Below are 18,932 nucleotides of genomic sequence, written 5' to 3'. Positions count from 1 at the left end.
CCCCCTCATTAATAATCATGAGCATGTGACGTCACTCCACATCGAACAGCCCTACTCATTAATAATCATGAACAGGTGGGCTCCTCCACATGAACCCCCCCCCCCTCCTGTCATTAATAATCATGAGCATGTGACGTCACTCCACATCGAACAGCCCTACTCATTAATAACCATTAACAGGTGACATCTTCTTTGGGTCTTTAGGTAAAGTCACGTATCATCAAGACGTCCACATAATGGGCCCCTCCCCCCTCATTAATAATTAGCGGATGACGTCACTCCACATGGGGGGCGAGGCGCCTCCTCCCCCCTCCTCAGCGTCAACTTACAACCCTCACTTCAAAGGGAGAACCCTGACGTCACGCGAACTCCGTAACGCTATTGAGACATATAAGTAAAAAAGACGTCATGATGAACAAGGGATTATAACCTTTAAATGAAATGTCGGTCATCGCGTCCTTACAAATTGCACACGAGTGGATGCAATGAATATCAAGTCGCGGCCTGCTTTTCGCTTGAATGTTTCAGATTTACTGCTATACACCCGTCCATGGACGGGCTATAGGCTCGTGAAGATAATATTCCCCGAGAGGCACCATGTATAAAGTATACTATATTTACTGAACTACAGTAGAATCAATCCACATCCCTCGTATCCCTATTATCAATGAGTGAATTGAGTTGGCATGCCACATTCCTAAACGTTATTCCCAAATGCATAAATTCTAATTTGCAATTCAAATAATGCTGTGTACAGTAAAGGTCAAATTGAATTTTTTCATCTGCAAGCATTTAAATTCATACGCAGTATATAAATAACTTTTAAGAGAGGTTTTTTTTGTTCCATTATCATACAGTTAGACGATATGTAATAAAAGACTCCGTCAGGCACTGCTGGTCTCCGTTGGTCTTTTATTCAAGTTCTTTCTCCGAACCCCGCTGGTATCCTCCGCGGACCAGCATTGTCTCGTACGCCCCCCCGCACGCGCTTCCTCCTCAGCTCCTCCACTCGTCCTCACACCCCGCTGGTCCTGACACGCACGCTCCTCTCGCGTGCCCCGCACGCTCCTCCGTCAGCTACTTCTCGCACATGCCCCGCAAGCGCTCTCCCGTCAATCGCTCCGCTCCTCCCCACTCCGCACACCGCTGGCCGACGGTGTGCCGAAGCGCCATCAGCCACATGGCTGATGGCGCGGCGGCCACCCAACGTGGTCCCGCTTCTTCACTCCATCAACTGACCCCGATCTCTTCCGGGCTCCCCTCTTTATCCTCTCTCCCACGTGACCCTGACTCCTCCACTGCCGAATCGTCAGATCCGGCCTTCCCATACTGCCCGACTGGCTCCACCTCCATTCACCTCGCTTCCCATTGGAGCCGAGGTGAACAGCGGCCCCTCCCACACGCCCCCCATACCGGGCTCCGCCCCCAATACCCCAGGCCGTATGATTGGCCAGAGCCCAGCAGCACCCTCATTTACGCTCGCATTACAGATATACCACCTTCAATCAACGCAACATCTGCAGCCAACAACACGCGGGCCATCATTGCCTCCACTTGAGAACCGATGCCACCTGCAGATAACCTCTGACAAGATGGGTGCGGGGGGGGGGTACCAACAACAAGAGGCTGGACTGACCAAGTTTGGATTACCCGACGCTCTGAAAAACCTTCTTGTTTATTCACCTCCCATCCCCAATCGTAGCACCTCCCTCAGCATACGCCCACCTGCCACCCCACCCTGCCCATCCTCAAAACACGGACTGCAACACCTTCACTCGATCGACTTGTCCAGATCCAGCCAAATGGATGAAGAGGCCTTACTGTGGCGATGCGTGACAGACTATTCTGAAAACACCTTTCAACAAAGCAGGAATTTGTGAAAATGTTTGTAACGTTTGCATCGTTTTCGCTGCACAAGCACAATTTGTGGTTGTTATTGGCAGTGCCATGTCAATGGGTAAGGGCGGCCACTGTTCAACGTGGAAGTTCTTTGACACTAGTTCTTGGTTTGATTTAGTTCTTTAGTCTATGTCAAAACAACCCAGAGATGACCACCGATGTTATGAGGCACTGGTGAGGTGATGATGGAAAAGCAAGCTCTCGTTAAAGTGATGATCATCCACAAGTACAAACTACTCTTCTAAGTTCAGAATCAATATTTTTAATTAATTTATTCACGCACTATATGTTGTTCTGCCTCATGGGAGGTATAGGGGTATGCATACACAGGAATCCCTGATATGGTGTTGAGTTTGGTCATGTGACCAGAAAGTTACGATTTTAGATTATTTAAGCCATGTGACAGGGTGTCAGCCATTACACAGAGTACAAAATGGAGGCACAAATAGCGGCTAGGTGAAGATAGGTGCATCTATTCATTGTGGGACTTTAAGAAGCATTTTCTGTAAGTTCGTTTAGGTTTTTATAATACTGGGAATGATGTTATAATGTTCGGATTGCCGTTATAATGCTGTAAATGCCTTTATAATGCTGTTAATTTGTTATTATAAATATGAGGCCTAGTTAACAACAAAGCCTGACACTTGCATTATTGTGAATGTTACTTGTTTTTGGATAAGTCGAGCCAGACGTGTCTCCATGTAACTGTAATGCGATCTTGAGATCAAGGATTAAGAAGTATCTCATCCACAGTTCAGTGTTATGTGCAGCACTGTACATTTAGGCTACAGTATGGTGAGTGCACAGTATAGCTATTCATTGCTAATGTAGGTGCCTGGTCCATGTTATCTAAGACAATCTTGTGATGCTCCTTCTCTTACTTTATTGTATCGATATTGCAAGTATTAACAGATGCTGTGTTTTGTGTTGTTTTTTTCCATCAGTTTTACCTCATTCTTTTCATTAAATACGTCGGAGTTGGATGTTCACCCTGGCTCTGAAAGTTTATTGAATGCGAGGTTAACTACTCAGATAGTGGTGCAATGCAGCACACAACGAGGCCAAGACATAAGTATATATTCAACTCAATAACAAGGCTGGTAAAATAATACTGCATTGGATTACTTAGTAATGTGCTGCATAGTTCTCGAATGTGTTTCCACCTTGTACTGCATGTTGTCCAAAACATTGTCTAACATTTCTCTCCACATTTGAGAGCTGCGTGGATGATTAAATTACATTTCATACACCAACCTTAAGCACAGTGATTGCCATGTTTTTATCAAAAACAGAATAAGGCCCAGTGTATATTTTCTCGCTTTATGGAATTGCCATGAACACCGTAGTTGCTAATCCTTTATGTTGACACATTTTTTTATTTCAGGAAAATGTGATAACGTAATCTAATGTACATTTTGACAAACTTTCAAGTTTGTCATAATCTACATTTCTAACATGTGAAGTGACAGGGAATGTGTCACTATGGCACATAGCGCAGGTTGCTGGCACAGAGGGGGCTCTGCAGGTGTAGTAGCCCTGTCTGCCAGCAGGAGGTCATGAGACGGGAAAAAAGTAATGTAAGGCAAGGGGTAGAGGGAACGCGAGGCAAGGGTGATAGAGGAGACGTGTGGTAAAGCCCGGGAACCTTCTAGTGAGTTCTAGAAGGGGGCGTGGCGACACCAGAGGGGGGCCATGCGAGGTGGATAAAAGGGGGACCCCGAGCGAAGGTTGGCGACTGTTGGTTGGGAGTGGAACCGTCGTGCTGCCGGAGTCCTCGTCACCGTCTTCACCTCATCGGCATTGTTGCTCAGGCAGCCTGTTAGCTGTCCTGACCCTAATATACCTGTGAGGGCTGTAATAAATATAGTGCCTCCTACTGTTGTGTCTCCGAGTCAGTCACTACACATGTATCAATGTAATAGTGCTCAGAGAGCTAATGCCTTTGTTGGACCACTAATAGCTCTTCTCCACTGCACAACAGCCATCTTGAGCAATATCGGGCCAGCCCGGTGTGACTCAAGAGGCATCAGCTTGTTTTTTTCCCCACTGCAGAAGCACAGCCGTGCCACTGACATCACATGCAATGGATTATTTTAAAAATAAAAATAATCGCAAATGTATTAACCTTGCCTTGCTAACACCCCCCCCCCCCCGAGACCCCGAGCCGCATTGAGAAGTATTGTGAGGTCAGAGTTTGACGGTTTGCTTCTGGATGGAATAGTCAGTGGAAAGCCACCTCTAGTGTGGAACCTTGTGCTGGTGCAGCTCAGATGTGCCAGTGGAACGCCAGTGTGAGCCATCACCTCTTACAGCCTCTTAGTAATACCCATGGATACTATGCAGAGTGACTTAATGGAATGGGTGTATTATCGGTCACGGAAATTCTAAGCAAATCAATCAAGATGTGATGGAAAAGCAGAATACCAGTTTTAATTGCTTACGTTATGTAACCTTTTATCGACTTTTCAAAATCCTATATGAGCATAACTAGTAACGAACTGTCTCACTCAAAACTGCTCGAGAGGAGTTGTACACCCCTAGCTGCCAGTGCTATTCAGTGGCCTAAAATAAAATGTTTCGCTCCGGATGATCGCTACAAAGTATGACCTGTGTTTTGATTTAGTGTGCTGATCTTAAAGGTGCATTGAAAAATGATAATACTCCGATTGATGCTCCTGCTGTTGTGGAGTGACTCATGCAGCCAGCTATAGCTGCAGAGTTTGGTAATACATGTTGTTTATGCCATTTATTGTGAAAATTCCGTCACAGTTCCTATGATCACTGTTTCATTGCTTTATTTTGGTGATTTCGAAAAGTGAATTAGTTTAGCCATGTTTGTTTGTTGTAGTACAGAGTTAGACTGATGGCCTTAATCTAAGTTGTCTTGTGGTTGTTGTTGTTGGTTGTTTGACTTGCATCCCACTGGGATTTTTTGCACACAGCGTTGGTGTACGGTGATTTTTTTCTGCAATATTTTGCTGTCTTTTCTTGGATTTTCTGTTTGCACTTAGTCACATATTCACTTTAAGATGTTTTTTGTTCATGTTTTTGTTTGTTGCGGTTGCACCCGATTCAAGAGCCGAATGGCTCACAGGGCTATACCTAATAAATGAACTTGAACTTATAAAGAGGTTGTTATCAGTTGTAATTAGCATAAACCAAACTGGCTGAAATAATTTTTACCACTCCTGACCTCAATAATCACTATATCATAATTGGAATACTCTGTTGGGTATACAATCTCTCAAACGAATATGTTGGCCATGGTAGTGTGCAGTAAAATTATAAGCGATGATGGAATGAGATTTTTCAACGTATGTGTATGTATGTTGAACTTCTTTCACATCGTACATAGCCAACCATACTAATCGGAGGTGCGGGGGAAGAACAAAAAACAAATATAATTCTAAAGAAATAATTTAAAAATCCGGATTTAAGAGTGCATATCTCCCAGTGGCTTCCTAATATTCACCTGGGCAGGTGAAGGAGTAGGAGGTGCTCTGAATCACTGAGTACGAACAGAACACCTCGATTTCACCATCGCTATGCACAACATGTCGTGAATAAAAGTTTAACTAAAATAAATAATAACAATGGAATGACAGCCCAATGAGCACAAAGTGTCTGAGCTGGAAATCCACTTGGGAAACAAAACTATGAAATCAGGTAATGTGCAGGTACTTATGACATCGCACAATCATGAGAGATGGATTTGTCATGTGGAGGCCTTCACCCAGCAGTGAATTGATTGTGGCTGATGTTGATGATTCCAATCGAGCAGGTTTTTACCGTGTGATTGTTTAAGTGTGACTCTTCTGCGCACAGTTATCATTTGTAGGGTCTTCAAATGCATTGCACAGCTCACTTTCACCCAAGTTATACGCACGAGCATTTTCTGCGAGCTCTTTATTGTATTTGACATTCACAGCACAACCATTAAGACCACACCGTCAATAACATCGTTTCCAAATGTACAATGCTGTAAATTTGAAATTGAGACATGGACGAAAAAGAAATCAGCAAGTATGTTTTACCGTCACCAGAAGGTAACTGAACACGGTTGACAATAAAACTGCCTTAATAAAGTGTATACAGTAATGTACTGTGATAGGCAATGGTTTGAGAAATGGCACGTGTTCTCTGAAGAACGGCCATTGCCCAAAGACATTGCCTAAACTTTTAAAAGTCAGTGTTATTGACGAAGGCGTTTTTTGCTAATTGTGCTTTTTTGCTAATTGTGCTTTTTTGCACCACTGTCAAATGCGGTATCATCACACATTTTGTTTGACAACTGGATTACTAGAGTACATCACCAAAAGAATTACACCTTTGCAGTCACATATGATCAAGATAGTTTTAAACAGCCCATTTTTTGTTTGTTATTACCCACTAGTTACTGAACACACAAACGAGGAAAACAGCCAGGATGTATCTTTTATCAACACAGCATGTAAATAATTATCGTTTGAAAATTTTGTCCAGATTTCAATCTTGATTCAGAAGTCAAATTAATTGTCCAAATTATTTGTTGTAGATTTATATTTTTTACATTATCATGTTGGTCTCGGGTAAACTCGTATATTGCATGGGAACATCACTGTTCATATGTGAATGCGGTTGGATTAAATGTGACCATTGTGTCTAGTCGTCTTCCTTTTTGCAATATCTCTTTCGGTTGAAGTTCCGGTAGCGTCGGTTGAAGTGGCTGCGAGCGAAGCACTCCACGGCAGCCTTGTCGCAGCGGCACGTGTGGACGTCGCACGGCGGTCCGCCACGGGCTGACGTGTCAAGAGAACAAGAGAAGTTAATGGGCACCATTAATGTCAGTAACCCTTCGCCATAGCCATATTGAAAGACGCCAAAGAGAACAAACACATACGCACACACCTGTCTACCCATACGGGTTACCTGCATTCTTGTACAAGGAAATTTAGTTTGAATAAATCATATTTTTGTCTGTTTGTGTTTCTCCCTTGTGATGGGACTTTGTAGGATGAACGTTCAGATTTATAACGACACGGGGTGACCAATAGTCTGAATTGGTCTGTAATAAGGTAGGGCACTGATAAGGGGTTGACAGGTATGCGTACGTGCCAAAGGATACCATAGCAATGGCCACTGCTATCGACGTTGTAATGCAGCAGTTAGCATGCGTGTTGCATGCGTGTAAAGACAAATGCGTCCGCGTCACTCACTGCAGCGTATGGCTTTTCCTCTGAGGGAGAAATAATACGGGTCCCAATCCGGTGAGCAATTCATTTTGTAGACTTGTTCGTAGCATTTTGTGTGAGCTTGACAGCACCTGTGTGTAGACACACAGCCAGAATTGCAAATGGATATTGACTGCATTAGCTGGATGGCTGTTAAGTATGTATTTGTGTTGGACGTCTTGCGTACCGTACATAACCGAACGATGCTAATCAGAGGTGTGGGGGAAGGACAACAAACTAACACACAAAGCATTTCGAAAGAAATTCGTTTTCAATCTAGATTTCAAAGTGCACAGCGCCAGTAGCTTCCTAAATATCTGAAGGAAGTTTTTCACTATAAATCCTTTATATGCGTGGCGGCTAGAGTCCTCTTGTCCTCTGGCTTGAGATGGCTGCTACCTATGGGTCAGATGATTGTCTGCCAGTATTAAGCAATTGGTAATTAAATATTTAATTTGTTTTCCTTAAACAGTGTAAAATTTTGGAAAAAAATTTTCACGAACATTTATTGTCTCGCACAACGAGTCTGTGTGCAAAATATCAGCTCGATTGGATCACGGGAAGTGGGTTTAAAAACGACCGAAATATTTGCACGGTCGTAAGCAAGCAAGCACGCAAGCAAGCAAGCGAACTTAATGTAAAGGATTTAAAAAAGGCCGGAAAGGAAGTATAACGGAACTGTTATGCTCATGGGAAAATGCACAATGCACATCACCTGTCCACATCATCGACTGGTTTTCCATGACCGGTCAATAAACAGTTACAGCCGTAGCCGCTGTACTCTGCCGGATTTATTCTCACGACTTTCCAGATCATCCAAGCAAAGTTCCAGATGGCTCGTTTTTCTCTCTTATGCTCAATTTCCTGTCCTCTGGCAAGCATCACTGCAAAACACAATACAAACACATGGTTGTGTACAATCACTGGAGCCGTTACTTTTCAAATGCATGTTATACTCAATTTCAAGATAATGTACTGCAAGTAGTAAGCAACTTGACCACAAATTGACGTGTGAATGCGGTATATTTAGTTTGTATATTTTATTCAGGGTGCTGGTAGTAGTGATTGGTGATGGTATAACTGACGTATTATGCCCTGATTTACATGCTGTGAATTATATCAGCTTCTCGCCAAGAAGTGATGGATAGAATGTATAATTTAATCAGAAAGCGTGGTCTGAATATCAACATTTATAATAATGAAGGCAAAAGCAAGAGTTGAAGAAAAAGCCCCTACTATCAAAGTATACTTGCATGAGGAACTTGGAACAGCTGCGCATACCTTGGAAGCTCAATCATTGAAGATAGCAAATGTGAACAAGAGATTAAGATAATAATTGGATGGAACAAACTGGTTTTTGAAACTGGGGTGCCTTGGTAGCAAGATGTTAATTCCCTCACCTGGTATGAAGGAGGTCGTGGGTTTTACCTCGACACCAGTATATTTGGAGTGTCTCTCTCCCTAAGGTATTGTGGGTTTTTCTCCGGCTCCTCCAGTTTTTTGCTCCACATATAGAAATATTCGTTTAGAGTATTTGGCTGCTACGAATGTCCACATGATACGCCACTTCGTTGAGCTATCATTTGTGGCCAGTTCACTTCGGAATTGTTTAGTTTAGTCTTACAAAAAGGGCAGAAGATTATTTGGGAGATAGCCTAAGAGGGTCAGCTGGAACATATGACAAAGGTGCTTCTGCAGGGGAAAATTGGAAAGACAGAGGAGGTGGATGGATCAATTGATGGGAAAATTGGAGAAGTTGGATGGGAAACTCCATGAGAGATTTTGATGTTCACGAAAGATAGAGAGCATGATACGTAGATGGAAATATGTATCTTACCGCTTGCAAGCACGACAGCAGCGATTAACAGGACTCGAGCCATTGCGCCTTCTTGAAAATTGATTGCAGCCGTAGATCACCTCTGAGCACCTGTATTTCTGCTTCTTGGGCAGGACCAAACCAGTCTGGTGCTCAACACTCCAAAAGGCCCCTTTTTATATCATTATCTGGCTATCCCTGTCCAATCAGAATTGGGCCTTCACCATGAAGCAGCCTAGTATGTGCCATATAGAATTTGGGCCACAGAAGTTTTCGTGGGGTCACCTTTTTTGGATCAAGACAAGAAACAAAGAGGATATAGATGAAAGGAACATCGTTTGCTCACACCTACGAGCTGACCTGAAATTCAACGAAGTATCTTGAGATTCGACAAACTATTTTTTTGGACAAGCTTCACTAATCAAAGGTTAATCCAAATTTAATCATTCATGTACAAACTACTCAAATAACCACATTACGATTGACCCTCTCACAGTTTAGCTATCACCCATTAACAGATAATACCGCTTCTATGACCATCGTTCACTTACTCATGCAAAGGATTATCAAAAAACACCGATAACTCTACGTTTTAAAGTAAAGTGTTAAGTGAAATCATGCAGTTAATACAATTACAAATTCGTGAAAAGTATATATGAGAGATACATATTTAAATATACTTCCAAATCGATATCACCTGCTCACAAACAAATAAAAAGGTAATACTGCGATAATATTAGAATAATTGCATTCTGAACACCACCTTAGTCACAAATATCACCGTGGTGATAGTATATGTTGCAGATTTGTTCGTGTTTTTTTAAATTATGTCCTTGATATCATTCATTTTGTTCAATGAAAATATTTTACATTAGTTTTACAGCAGCAACAAAAATAGCACCATTGTAAAAAGATATTTTTTTACTGATGAGGATTAGGGAATCAAAAGAAATCCCGTCAAATTGCGGCAACACTGTTTTGCTCCCCGCTGTTTATACAAAAGTCTAATCGCGAGGTCTTTGTGTAGGATTGCCACTATTTTGTTTTCTCAGTGCTAGATAAAATGTTCTGACATTCAGGGCAGCTTTTATAAATCAAAAATGTACATTTTAAATGTGTAATTAACTTGCCCTTTAAACACTCAAAATAAAATGGCTAGGTGATGGATTAATTTAAAGGAACCAATGGACCACAGAGAAGTTTGTAGTTCTTAATATAAAGTGTACATTTATTATATTCATTAAGCTATTCGCAGCGCTATATTGATGCTGCTGAATTGATGACGATAATTATTATAATTTTATTAGAGTGCTGCTGCTAGACAGCACACACAGTATTCCATCGTGTACAGCCTTGGTCTCCGGCTGTGCATTCATTCAGTCGCTTGTGCTGCACATGGATGAGACGAGCAATTAATATCATTCCCCAAGAGGATGATCACCATGCATAAAGATTGATATATTTACTGAACTACAGTCGAATCCACATCCTTCCTATCCCTATTATCAACGAGTGAATTGCCGTTATTGATTTATATTTATTTGCGAGTAAGAAGGTTTACCCAGAAACCAACATTTTTTCTTTTGCCTGGTAAGGCCCACTCGCCACAAATGATAGCTCAACGAAGTGGCTTATCACGTGGAATTGTATAGCAGCCGAATACTTTAAATTTATTTTCTAAATGTGGAAAGAAAAACCAGAGGACCCAGAGAAAATACACACGACCATGGTGAGAGCGTGCAAACTCCAAATATACAGGCATAGCGTCGGGATCGAACCCTCGACCTCGGCGAGGGAATTAACATCTTGCCACCATGGCACGCCAATCAAAATGTCATCAATGCCAAAGCCTTTGAAGCCACCACACCTCGCCAAATGCTTTCTATCTTTCGTCAATTCCCTCAACTGTTGCACAGTAGGCACGCGACCTCCACGCGCTGCCCTAAGTATTGGTGAGATGAGTTAATGTTCGCAGGAATGAGAGGTATTGTGCCATTGCACGACTGTATGGTGAGACCTTCATACAGTTGTGAATACACAATGACGAATGATGTTCACAATTGTTGTGATGATAGTTTTCATAATTTATATGTTGATATTGATGAAGACGATGGTGACAGTTGTAACGATGATAGTGATTGTGGTGGTGTTTTTTTCTTCCGATGCCACCGTCTTATCACTGCTAATAATCTTCAACGAGCACCAAACCCAGCCATCGACAGCCAGATGTTCGAAGCGTTGAGCAATGACCTCATTTTGGAAGCAAAAATAGTCTTTTGGTGACTCTGGAGAGCAGATTTCATTCATCGTATCGGAGTGGCAGCAAGTTGCACGAAGGGCCCTTAATGTATCTGCCATCAAAAGCATTTATGACTTCAGACAAAGTTTCAGCTGTAACTATGATTGATATTGTCATTGCTGCTTTATGTGTCAGGGACAAAGCCCTTCGTGTGACTTTGCCTACCGAGATTCATTCCGAAGCCATTGCAAATGGCAAATTCTTCTTCTCTGTATGGCTAACCAGCGGGAAGTACCGGGGACAAAAAATATTTCAAAACTACGCTTAAAAATCTGACAGCAGTGCGTACTGAGTGTGGTTGTACCTGCTATGATTACAGCAGTGCATACTGTGGTGGTGCCTGCTATGATTACAGCAGTGCATACTGTGGTGGTACCTGCTTACACTGCAGCAGTGCATACTGTGGTGGTACCTGCTATAATTACAGCAGTGCATACCGACTGTGGTGGTACCTGCTATGATTACAGCAGTGCATACTGTGGTGGTACCTGCTTACACTGCAGCAGTGCATACTGTGGTGGTACCTGCTATAATTACAGCAGTGCATACCGACTGTGGTGGTACCTGCTATCACTACAGTAGTACATGCTGACTCTATAGCAGTATTTATCGACTCTATAGCACAAAGTACTCACCTGACAGAGTGACTTGGTGAGGCCTAGTCCCGTGCAGAGCCTCCAGCCTCGCCTAGATTGTCCAGCCGGCTGAGGAGGCACCTTGGCAGTCTGGGGCTGGGCTGCTACCCCTTACCCCCCCCTCCCCCCAGCCACGATCTCCCTGGCCGCTCTGCAATAATATTTACAGCCTATAGTGGTAGCATCTACTGACTGTATAGTAGTAACTGCACGCATTGGGGTGGGGGGGACATCACACAGTGAAGAATTTACCTGAGCGTTTAGTGTATTTTTTATAGCATTTTGAACGCAAAAGAAAATGTCCCCCTCACTCCCACTGAAGGCGTGCGACCTGGTATGGGCGTGCACGCGTCATAAATAAATAAATAAAGAGAAAGTGTGGGGGCCGTCGGCCCCCGGGGTCCCTCCCGCCTGCATCCCCTATTCCGTTTACGTTACCCCACCTCCCTATTACTCGCTACGGTTTCGCCGGCATTCGAATGCGACGCCCCTACTGTTACAGCCTCGCGCCGCGCTCCCACGCTGCGAGCATACGTGCGCACATCATCGTCAATCAAACGCCGTGCTCGCAGTATAGCCCTGTGCGGCACGTTACCAATGCGCATCCGTATCCGACATGTAACGAACGTATGCACACACACACACGCCGCTCCGTGCACTCCAACTCCACACCAACTACGCAAGTTATGATCGCGCACCTGTATCACACACGGAGTGAACACACACGACACCCACTCTTGCGCCGCTCTGCGCAGCGCTCGCCGTCTGCTGGCCGCTTGCGTTATGATCGCGCACCTGGGGTACGCCTATTAAGCACGCCGCGAGCTTACGCACACACAGTACCACACGCGTTCCCACACGCAACCCGCGCGCTCAGCTCCGCGCAGCGCTCACTCACGTGGCGAACCACTGTGCACACAGCGCACCCACACGCTCACACTGCACGACAAGATCACGCGAGACCACGCTTCGCTATTAATGATTTATTATATGCCACCTGCGAATTGATGTTGAATCAGTGAGTCGACGAAGCTGGCCTATTCCACTAAACCTGTACCTATTCCCTATTTATCGGCTATGATTCTAATTCACCTTCTTACTCACTGTTAAGTGTCCACGGCGGTCCGCTGATCCTTGTGTTAACCGCGTGCCTCGGTGCGTCGCACGGACGTCCGGGTCGCTGGCTCGAGCTGCGTCTGGTCGCCTGGCGCTGGAGTAAGAGAGCGATTTCCCCTCTGCGCTCCTCTATTTATCCTCCCTACCTCCAAAGGGGATGCTGCGCTGAACAATGGGCTCGTGCACCCCAAGCCCGTGCACGGCAGTCCCCAGGCGCTGTTGATATGCTAATCAGTGAGCGACGTTGGCGGTGTACATCCTAATTACTCCCTTACCCTTCCTAACAATGGGGCCTGCGCGCTCAAGCGCAATTATCCCAACCCTCCATGACTATGCGCAACAGCCCCTGTGACCCCGCTATTCATGCTGTCCCGTGCCTCCCCTGCTCGCCCCGTCGACCCGTGGGAGTGTGTGTGGGGGGAAATGCGCCTCAACCGCGGTGGCCGAATGCCCCACGCCGCGACCACACCATATTAAGGCCGGCCGCAGCGCCGCGGTGCCACGTAGCATGGGGGAGGTCATCCAATTCCCTGATCGCCGGAAACCGTGAGAATTAATCCCGATAAGGGTCTCTCGGATAAAAACCGGTCGGCCAGGCGACCTCCCCTCGGAGCTCTATGGGGGGGGGGAAATGAGTGCGGGTGTGTTCATGTGAGGTGAGGTGAGGGGGACGCGGGGTCGGCTCCGTTGCTTGGTGGTGGCGAGGTCGGGGATTTGGTGCCTGCCGAACGGCTTCGTGGCGGCGGCATCACATAGCCCGCCGAGGTGCCAGTCCCCGTCCCGGGTTGACTGGAGCACCTCGCCTGGGTTGCCCCCACGAGGTATCGCCGCGGGGTCCGCGGGATTCGCCCGGCCCTTGTGGTTGGCCTCGGGGGTGGCGGCTCCGTCTCCTGGGGCTCCGGCGGTGGTCTCCTCCTCCATTCCAACGGCTCCCCTCGGCCTCTGGCACCTGCGGGCTGGGGAACAAACTCAGAGGCGGTGGGGTTTAAGGGTCGCCGTCCTCGTCGCCCCCGGCCCCGCCCGGGGCCCCTCGGAGCCCGGGGCTCCGTGGGGCCCATGTACTGCGCGAGGCCCCCGGGCACGGGGGGTGGGGGGACCCCGGGGTTTCGGGGTACTTGGACGGCGGGGCTCCCCCCCTCGGGGGCTGCTCGCCACGGCTTCAGTCGGCGGATGTTGACCACCATCTCCCGGCCCCTCTCTCCTCCCTGAATCAGCACCGTCCATGGTGAGATCTGCCGTCTCACAATCCAGGGTCCTCGCCAGTAGGTGGTCAGCTTCCCCACCTGTCCGGCACCGACGCGGGGAGTGTACAGCCACACCTCGGAGCCCGCAGTGTAGAAGGGGGGCTCCATACGGGGTCGGGCGCCCTGCTCTTGCCGCTGGTGCGCGGCCTCTCCGTGCGGGTAGGCTCGGCCCCTGGCCCCTCGCAGGGTCTCCAGCAAGTGCTCCACGGGGTGGCTCCCTTCCTCCCGTTGCGGCGGAGGGACACCGAACAGCAGATCTGCGGGCAGGCGAGACTCGCGACCAAACATCATTAGGAACGGGGTCTGTCCTGTAGAGGTGTGAACGGCGGTGGTGTAGGCGAACAGGGCATAGGGAAGGTGTTCGTCCCAGTCCTGTTGATTCGCGGCCGCCATGCGTTTAAGTTTTCCGGCCAGAGTCTGGTTCATCCTCTCTACCATCCCGTTCGCCTGGGGGTGATACGCCGTGGTTCGGTCCTTCTGGATCCCGAACTCTCGGCACAGCGCCTGAAATAGTTCGGCCTCGAATTCACTACCCTGGTCGGTAATGACTCGTTCGGGGATCCCGCACTTAAGTACGTAGTTTTCCACGAAGGCCCGGGCCACTACGAGGGCTGTTTTATCCGGGATAGCCACCGCCACGGGGTAGCGGGTGAAGTATTCCACCGCTACGAGAATATATCGGTTGCCCCGGTGGGATCGTGGAAAGGGCCCCTGCAGGTCGATTCCGACCAACTGATTCGTCCGACTGACTCGGAACGGCCTCAGGGGTACCTGGTACCTCGCCGGCTTTTGCCCACACTGCTGACAGGCCCGGCAGCCCTGCACCCAGGCGGCCACATCTTGTGCCAATTTGGGCCAGAGATACTGGCGACGCAGGGTCTCTCGAGTGCGTCGTTCCCCATCGTGGCCCCCGAGTGGGTGGTCATGCACCAGCCGTAGCAGCTGGGGTCGCACCTGGGCAGGAACACAGATGCACCCCGGCTGGCCGGCCTCGGTTAACTCCCGTACCACTCCGTTCTGCACACACAACCGGGCATACAAACCGCTCCAGGGTCCTGGTAGTGCATCCTTCTTCTCTCGCAGTGCCGCCTCCACCGCCGCCAGATCCGGATCTCGCTGCTGGGTCTGTCTCAGCTGCTCGTCGTTTAGGCCCGGGAAGGCGCAGCCGACGTCCTCCTGGATCCGTCCGATCGGGTCCCGAGCCGCGGGTCCCGCGCTTGCCGGGCGGTCGACGGGATCCTCAGTGCCACCTGTGAGGGTCTCTGTGGCGCACACTGCACTCTCTCTCGCTGGGGGGGGGTCAGTGGCCGCGGCCTCTCGGGGGTCCGTTGCCTGCCGGCAGCGTCCCCCCGTGAAACACGGGCAGGCCTCCTCCGCCCTCGTCTCGGCGTACACCGTGGGTCGCCTCGACAAGGCGTCCGCGTTTGCATGCGTCCGGCCAGCCCGATACTCGATTTGCAGGTTGTACTCCTGCAACTGCGCCAACCACCGGGCCATCTGCCCCCGTGGCTCCTTGAATGTAAGAAGGAACTGAAGAGCATAATGGTCAGTGCGTACGCGACATCTCCTGCCGTACAAATACGGCCGGAACTGTTTGCATGCGAAAATCACGGCGTACAACTCTTGGCGGGTCACGCAATAGTTCAGCTCGGCCCCACTCAAGGTCCGGCTGGCGTACGCGATGACTCATTCCGTCCCATCCTGTACCTGTGACAACACCGCGCCCAGCCCGCTGCTGCAGGCGTCGGTGTCCAAAATAAAATCGGTGGTAAAATCGGGGAAAGCAAGGGTGGGGGCGTGGGTGAGGTGGTCTTTGAGAGTGGTGAAGGCCGTCTGGCAGGCCCCCGTCCACTGATAGGGGTGCTTAGGGGAGGTGAGTTGGGTGAGGGGGCGTGCAATCTCGCTGAATCCCTTTACAAATCGACGATAATAGGTGGCGAGCCCCAAAAATGATCTGATCTCCGTCAGATTCCTTGGCCGTGGCCACTCCACTACGGCGCGTACCTTCTCCGGATCGGTGTGCACGCCTGCCTCGCTGACGCGATGCCCGAGGTACCCCACCTCGCGTTGTGCGATGTAACACTTACGTGGCTTGAGCTTGAGATGAGCCGCTCGCAGTCGCTGGAACACCTCTCGAAGCCTGGACCAATGCTCAGACAAAGATCTACTGAACACTATCACATCGTCCAAGTAAATCAGGCACTGTTCCCACTGCAAGCCCCGCATCACCAACTCCATCAACCGCTGGAACGTCGCGGGCGCGTTAGTGAGTCCGAACGGCAACACTCGAAACTCAAACAGGCCCATCGGGGTGGTGAATGCTGTTTTTGGCCGATCCTCCTCCGCCATCTCCACCTGCCAGTACCCGGACGCGAGATCGAGGGTGGAAAAATATCGCGCTCCGGCGAGGCTGTCGAAGGTGTCGTCGATGCGGGGTATGGGGAAGGCATCGCCGAGCGTGACTGCATTTAGTTTACGGTAATCGACGCAGAACCGGGTTGACCCATCCTTTTTCGTTACTAGTACCACTGGGGCTGACCAGGGGCTCGCCGAGGGCTGAATTATGTTATCGCGAAGCATGTCCCCAACCGCCTCTTTGATCTGGGTGCGTTCGGGTGCGCCCACTCGATACGCAGGGAGTTTGATGGGTCGGGCTGCACCGGTGTCAATTTGGTGCTTAACAAGGTCGGTCCGACCCACGTCCGAGTCGTGTTCGCTGAACACGTCGGCATACTCCCGCAGTAACTCGCGCAGCCGATCGGCCTCTCCCTTAGGTAAGTCCGCCCATGGTACATGTAACGCGTCGAGCAGGGGAACGACCTCGGCTCGGGGAGTCGGGCCGACTCGCCAGGCCAGGTCCTGCTCACCCTCAGGACGACCGGGGTCCTCAGCCCAGAGTGCGAACACCGAGTCGTTAGAGTGGCGTGCGTGCAGGGGGTGTACGGTGGCTATCGGGGTGCGCCGTCGCATTATCGCTGGGGTATTGTGGGGGTTAAACATCCGCATAAACAATCGGTCCCCATCTGCGTTTACCAACGTGGCGGATCCCACAACCCCATACCGTTTTGCCAACTCCGGGTGAGGAGTTAGCATTACCTCCCCTGATGGTCGGAGCGCGGGGTCGGTGGGGGATGTTGCCACCGGCACCAGCATCTCGGTGAGCGGGCCGATGGTGACTGCCGTCGCCAGGATAGCGGCCACAGGTGCGAAGCGGGGGCGCGTCGGTTCTCGTCCCAAGAACGGTATCCGCTCGCCGTTGCTCTCCATGGTGGCGCATCGCTGGCGGGGTTGCACGTTGAGTCCCAGCCGTTCTAAGAGGTCGGTACCTGCGATACACTCGTGACACAACGCACTCGACACGTAGAACTCCTGGGTGCACACCTGACTGCCTATGCGGACCTCTAGGGTGGCTTTCCCCAGCAGCCCCATTCCGGCTCCGCTCGCAGTGTGCAGCGCGCGGTCCGGGGCCTGCAGGTGACGCACGTCGACCCCGATCGCGCTGCAGTGCGCTGCGCTCACGAGCGAGGCCACCGCCCCCGTGTCCAGTAGGATGCGGGTACGCACTCCGTTTACCTCCCCTTCCACCAGCGACGTGGCCCCCGTGATCCCCGCCACCAGCTCCCGCAGCCAGTCGCCAGGAGTCACCGTTTCTGTGGGCGTTTTTGCTGGAACCTGTGTGGAGATCACTCGCTCGCCATTATTCTCACACCTTGTTTGTGTCGGGGCTACGTCGATTTCACCCCCCGGTGGTCCCCTCTCTAGGGGGGCCTTAGTGTTTGACCTTAGCTCTTGTCTAGCTCAGGCGACCTGAGGACAGTCCCTCACTAGATGCCCTCGGCGATCGCACATATAACATGCCCGGGAAGGGGTGGCGGCTCCGTAGTGGGCTCTCTGCCCACTCCCTCCTCCCCCAGTGCGCTGCTGCTCATACTCTGCTTCTAGTCGCGCTATCCTTCCAGTTAGCCCTCCTACCGTGGAGTCTAGTTCCCCCATCTCGGATCGGATGGTCTCAACGGAGGATTGCAGTTTGGTCATATTTGTATTCGTTTCCTCGCGTACCTGGGTAACCCTCTCACCTACGTGAGTTACCCTCTCACCTACTTGGTTTACCTTGTTGTCTATCTGGGTTACCTGGCCGGAGACATCCTTTATACCCGTTTGCATACCGGCAACCCATCCCGGGGTTGTCTCGCGGGACACTGGAGGCTCTCTTTCCCGGCCCCTTACCGTCCTTGCGAGCTCCTGTTCCTCCTCCTCGTCTTCCGAGAGCAGGCTCGCAATGGCGCGCTCTCGTCCCAGCCCCCGGAGCTGCGCGCGTTCGCTGTGAATTCTTTCACACTTACGTGCGCGCTCGACAAGGGTGTTAAAGGGAAGACGTGGGCAGCTCATGTCTGGCTGCCACCACGCCGTGCGAGACAGGTACCGCTGGATTTTCTCGGCGGCCAGTTCCTCAATAACATCAGCTGCGTACCCCGGGCGTGCGATCTTTGTTAACTCGCACACATCCTCGGCGTAATCACGTAGATCTTCGCCAGGTTGGCGCCGGCGCGCCTCTAAGGCCGATTTTGCTTCCTCCTCGTCACGCGTGCCAAAACGCTGATCGAGTCGGCGCATCAGCTCCTCTAGCTGTGTCTGTGCGCTCGCGGGTAACGCTTCTACAAAATCGGCTGCTCGCCCATCAAGATTCATATTAAGTTGACGTACTGCCTGCGC

General features: G+C 49.6%; 1 protein-coding gene across 1 annotated transcript; it reads right to left on the bottom strand.

The window, feature by feature from the left end:
• Positions 1 to 6,129: 6,129 nt before the first annotated feature.
• On the bottom strand, positions 6,130 to 8,989 carry LOC133351217 (phospholipase A2 A2-actitoxin-Cgg2a-like). Its single transcript, XM_061566293.1, has 4 exons — positions 8,947 to 8,989; positions 7,825 to 7,993; positions 7,095 to 7,201; positions 6,130 to 6,677 (listed from the first exon to the last, which is right to left on the bottom strand). The coding sequence occupies exons 1-4, from the start codon at positions 8,987 to 8,989 to the stop codon at positions 6,541 to 6,543; spliced, it is 456 nt and encodes a 151-aa protein (XP_061422277.1). The 3' UTR covers positions 6,130 to 6,540.
• Between the last annotated feature and the right edge of the window lie 9,943 nt (positions 8,990 to 18,932).

The sequence above is a fragment of the Lethenteron reissneri genome, chromosome 36 (assembly GCF_015708825.2).
Source record: "Lethenteron reissneri isolate LAM-NWPU_2019-01 chromosome 36, ASM1570882v1, whole genome shotgun sequence".
Lineage (NCBI taxonomy): Eukaryota > Metazoa > Chordata > Hyperoartia > Petromyzontiformes > Petromyzontidae > Lethenteron > Lethenteron reissneri.
This window is presented reverse-complemented; position numbering and strand designations above follow the sequence as displayed.

What these genes read in the sequence shown, in the direction of transcription:
- LOC133351217 (XM_061566293.1), bottom strand. Translation starts at nt 8,989, where the DNA reads ATGGCTCGAGTCCTGTTAATCGCTGCTGTCGTGCTTGCAAGCG. An exon ending in TGCTGTCGTGCTTGCAAGCG is followed by an intron (nt 7,994 to 8,946) that starts GTAAGATACATA and finishes TGTGTTTTGCAG; the next exon opens with TGATGCTTGCCAGAGGACAG. An exon ending in AGGAAAAGCCATACGCTGCA is followed by an intron (nt 6,678 to 7,094) that starts GTGAGTGACGCG and finishes TTGACACGTCAG; the next exon opens with CCCGTGGCGGACCGCCGTGC.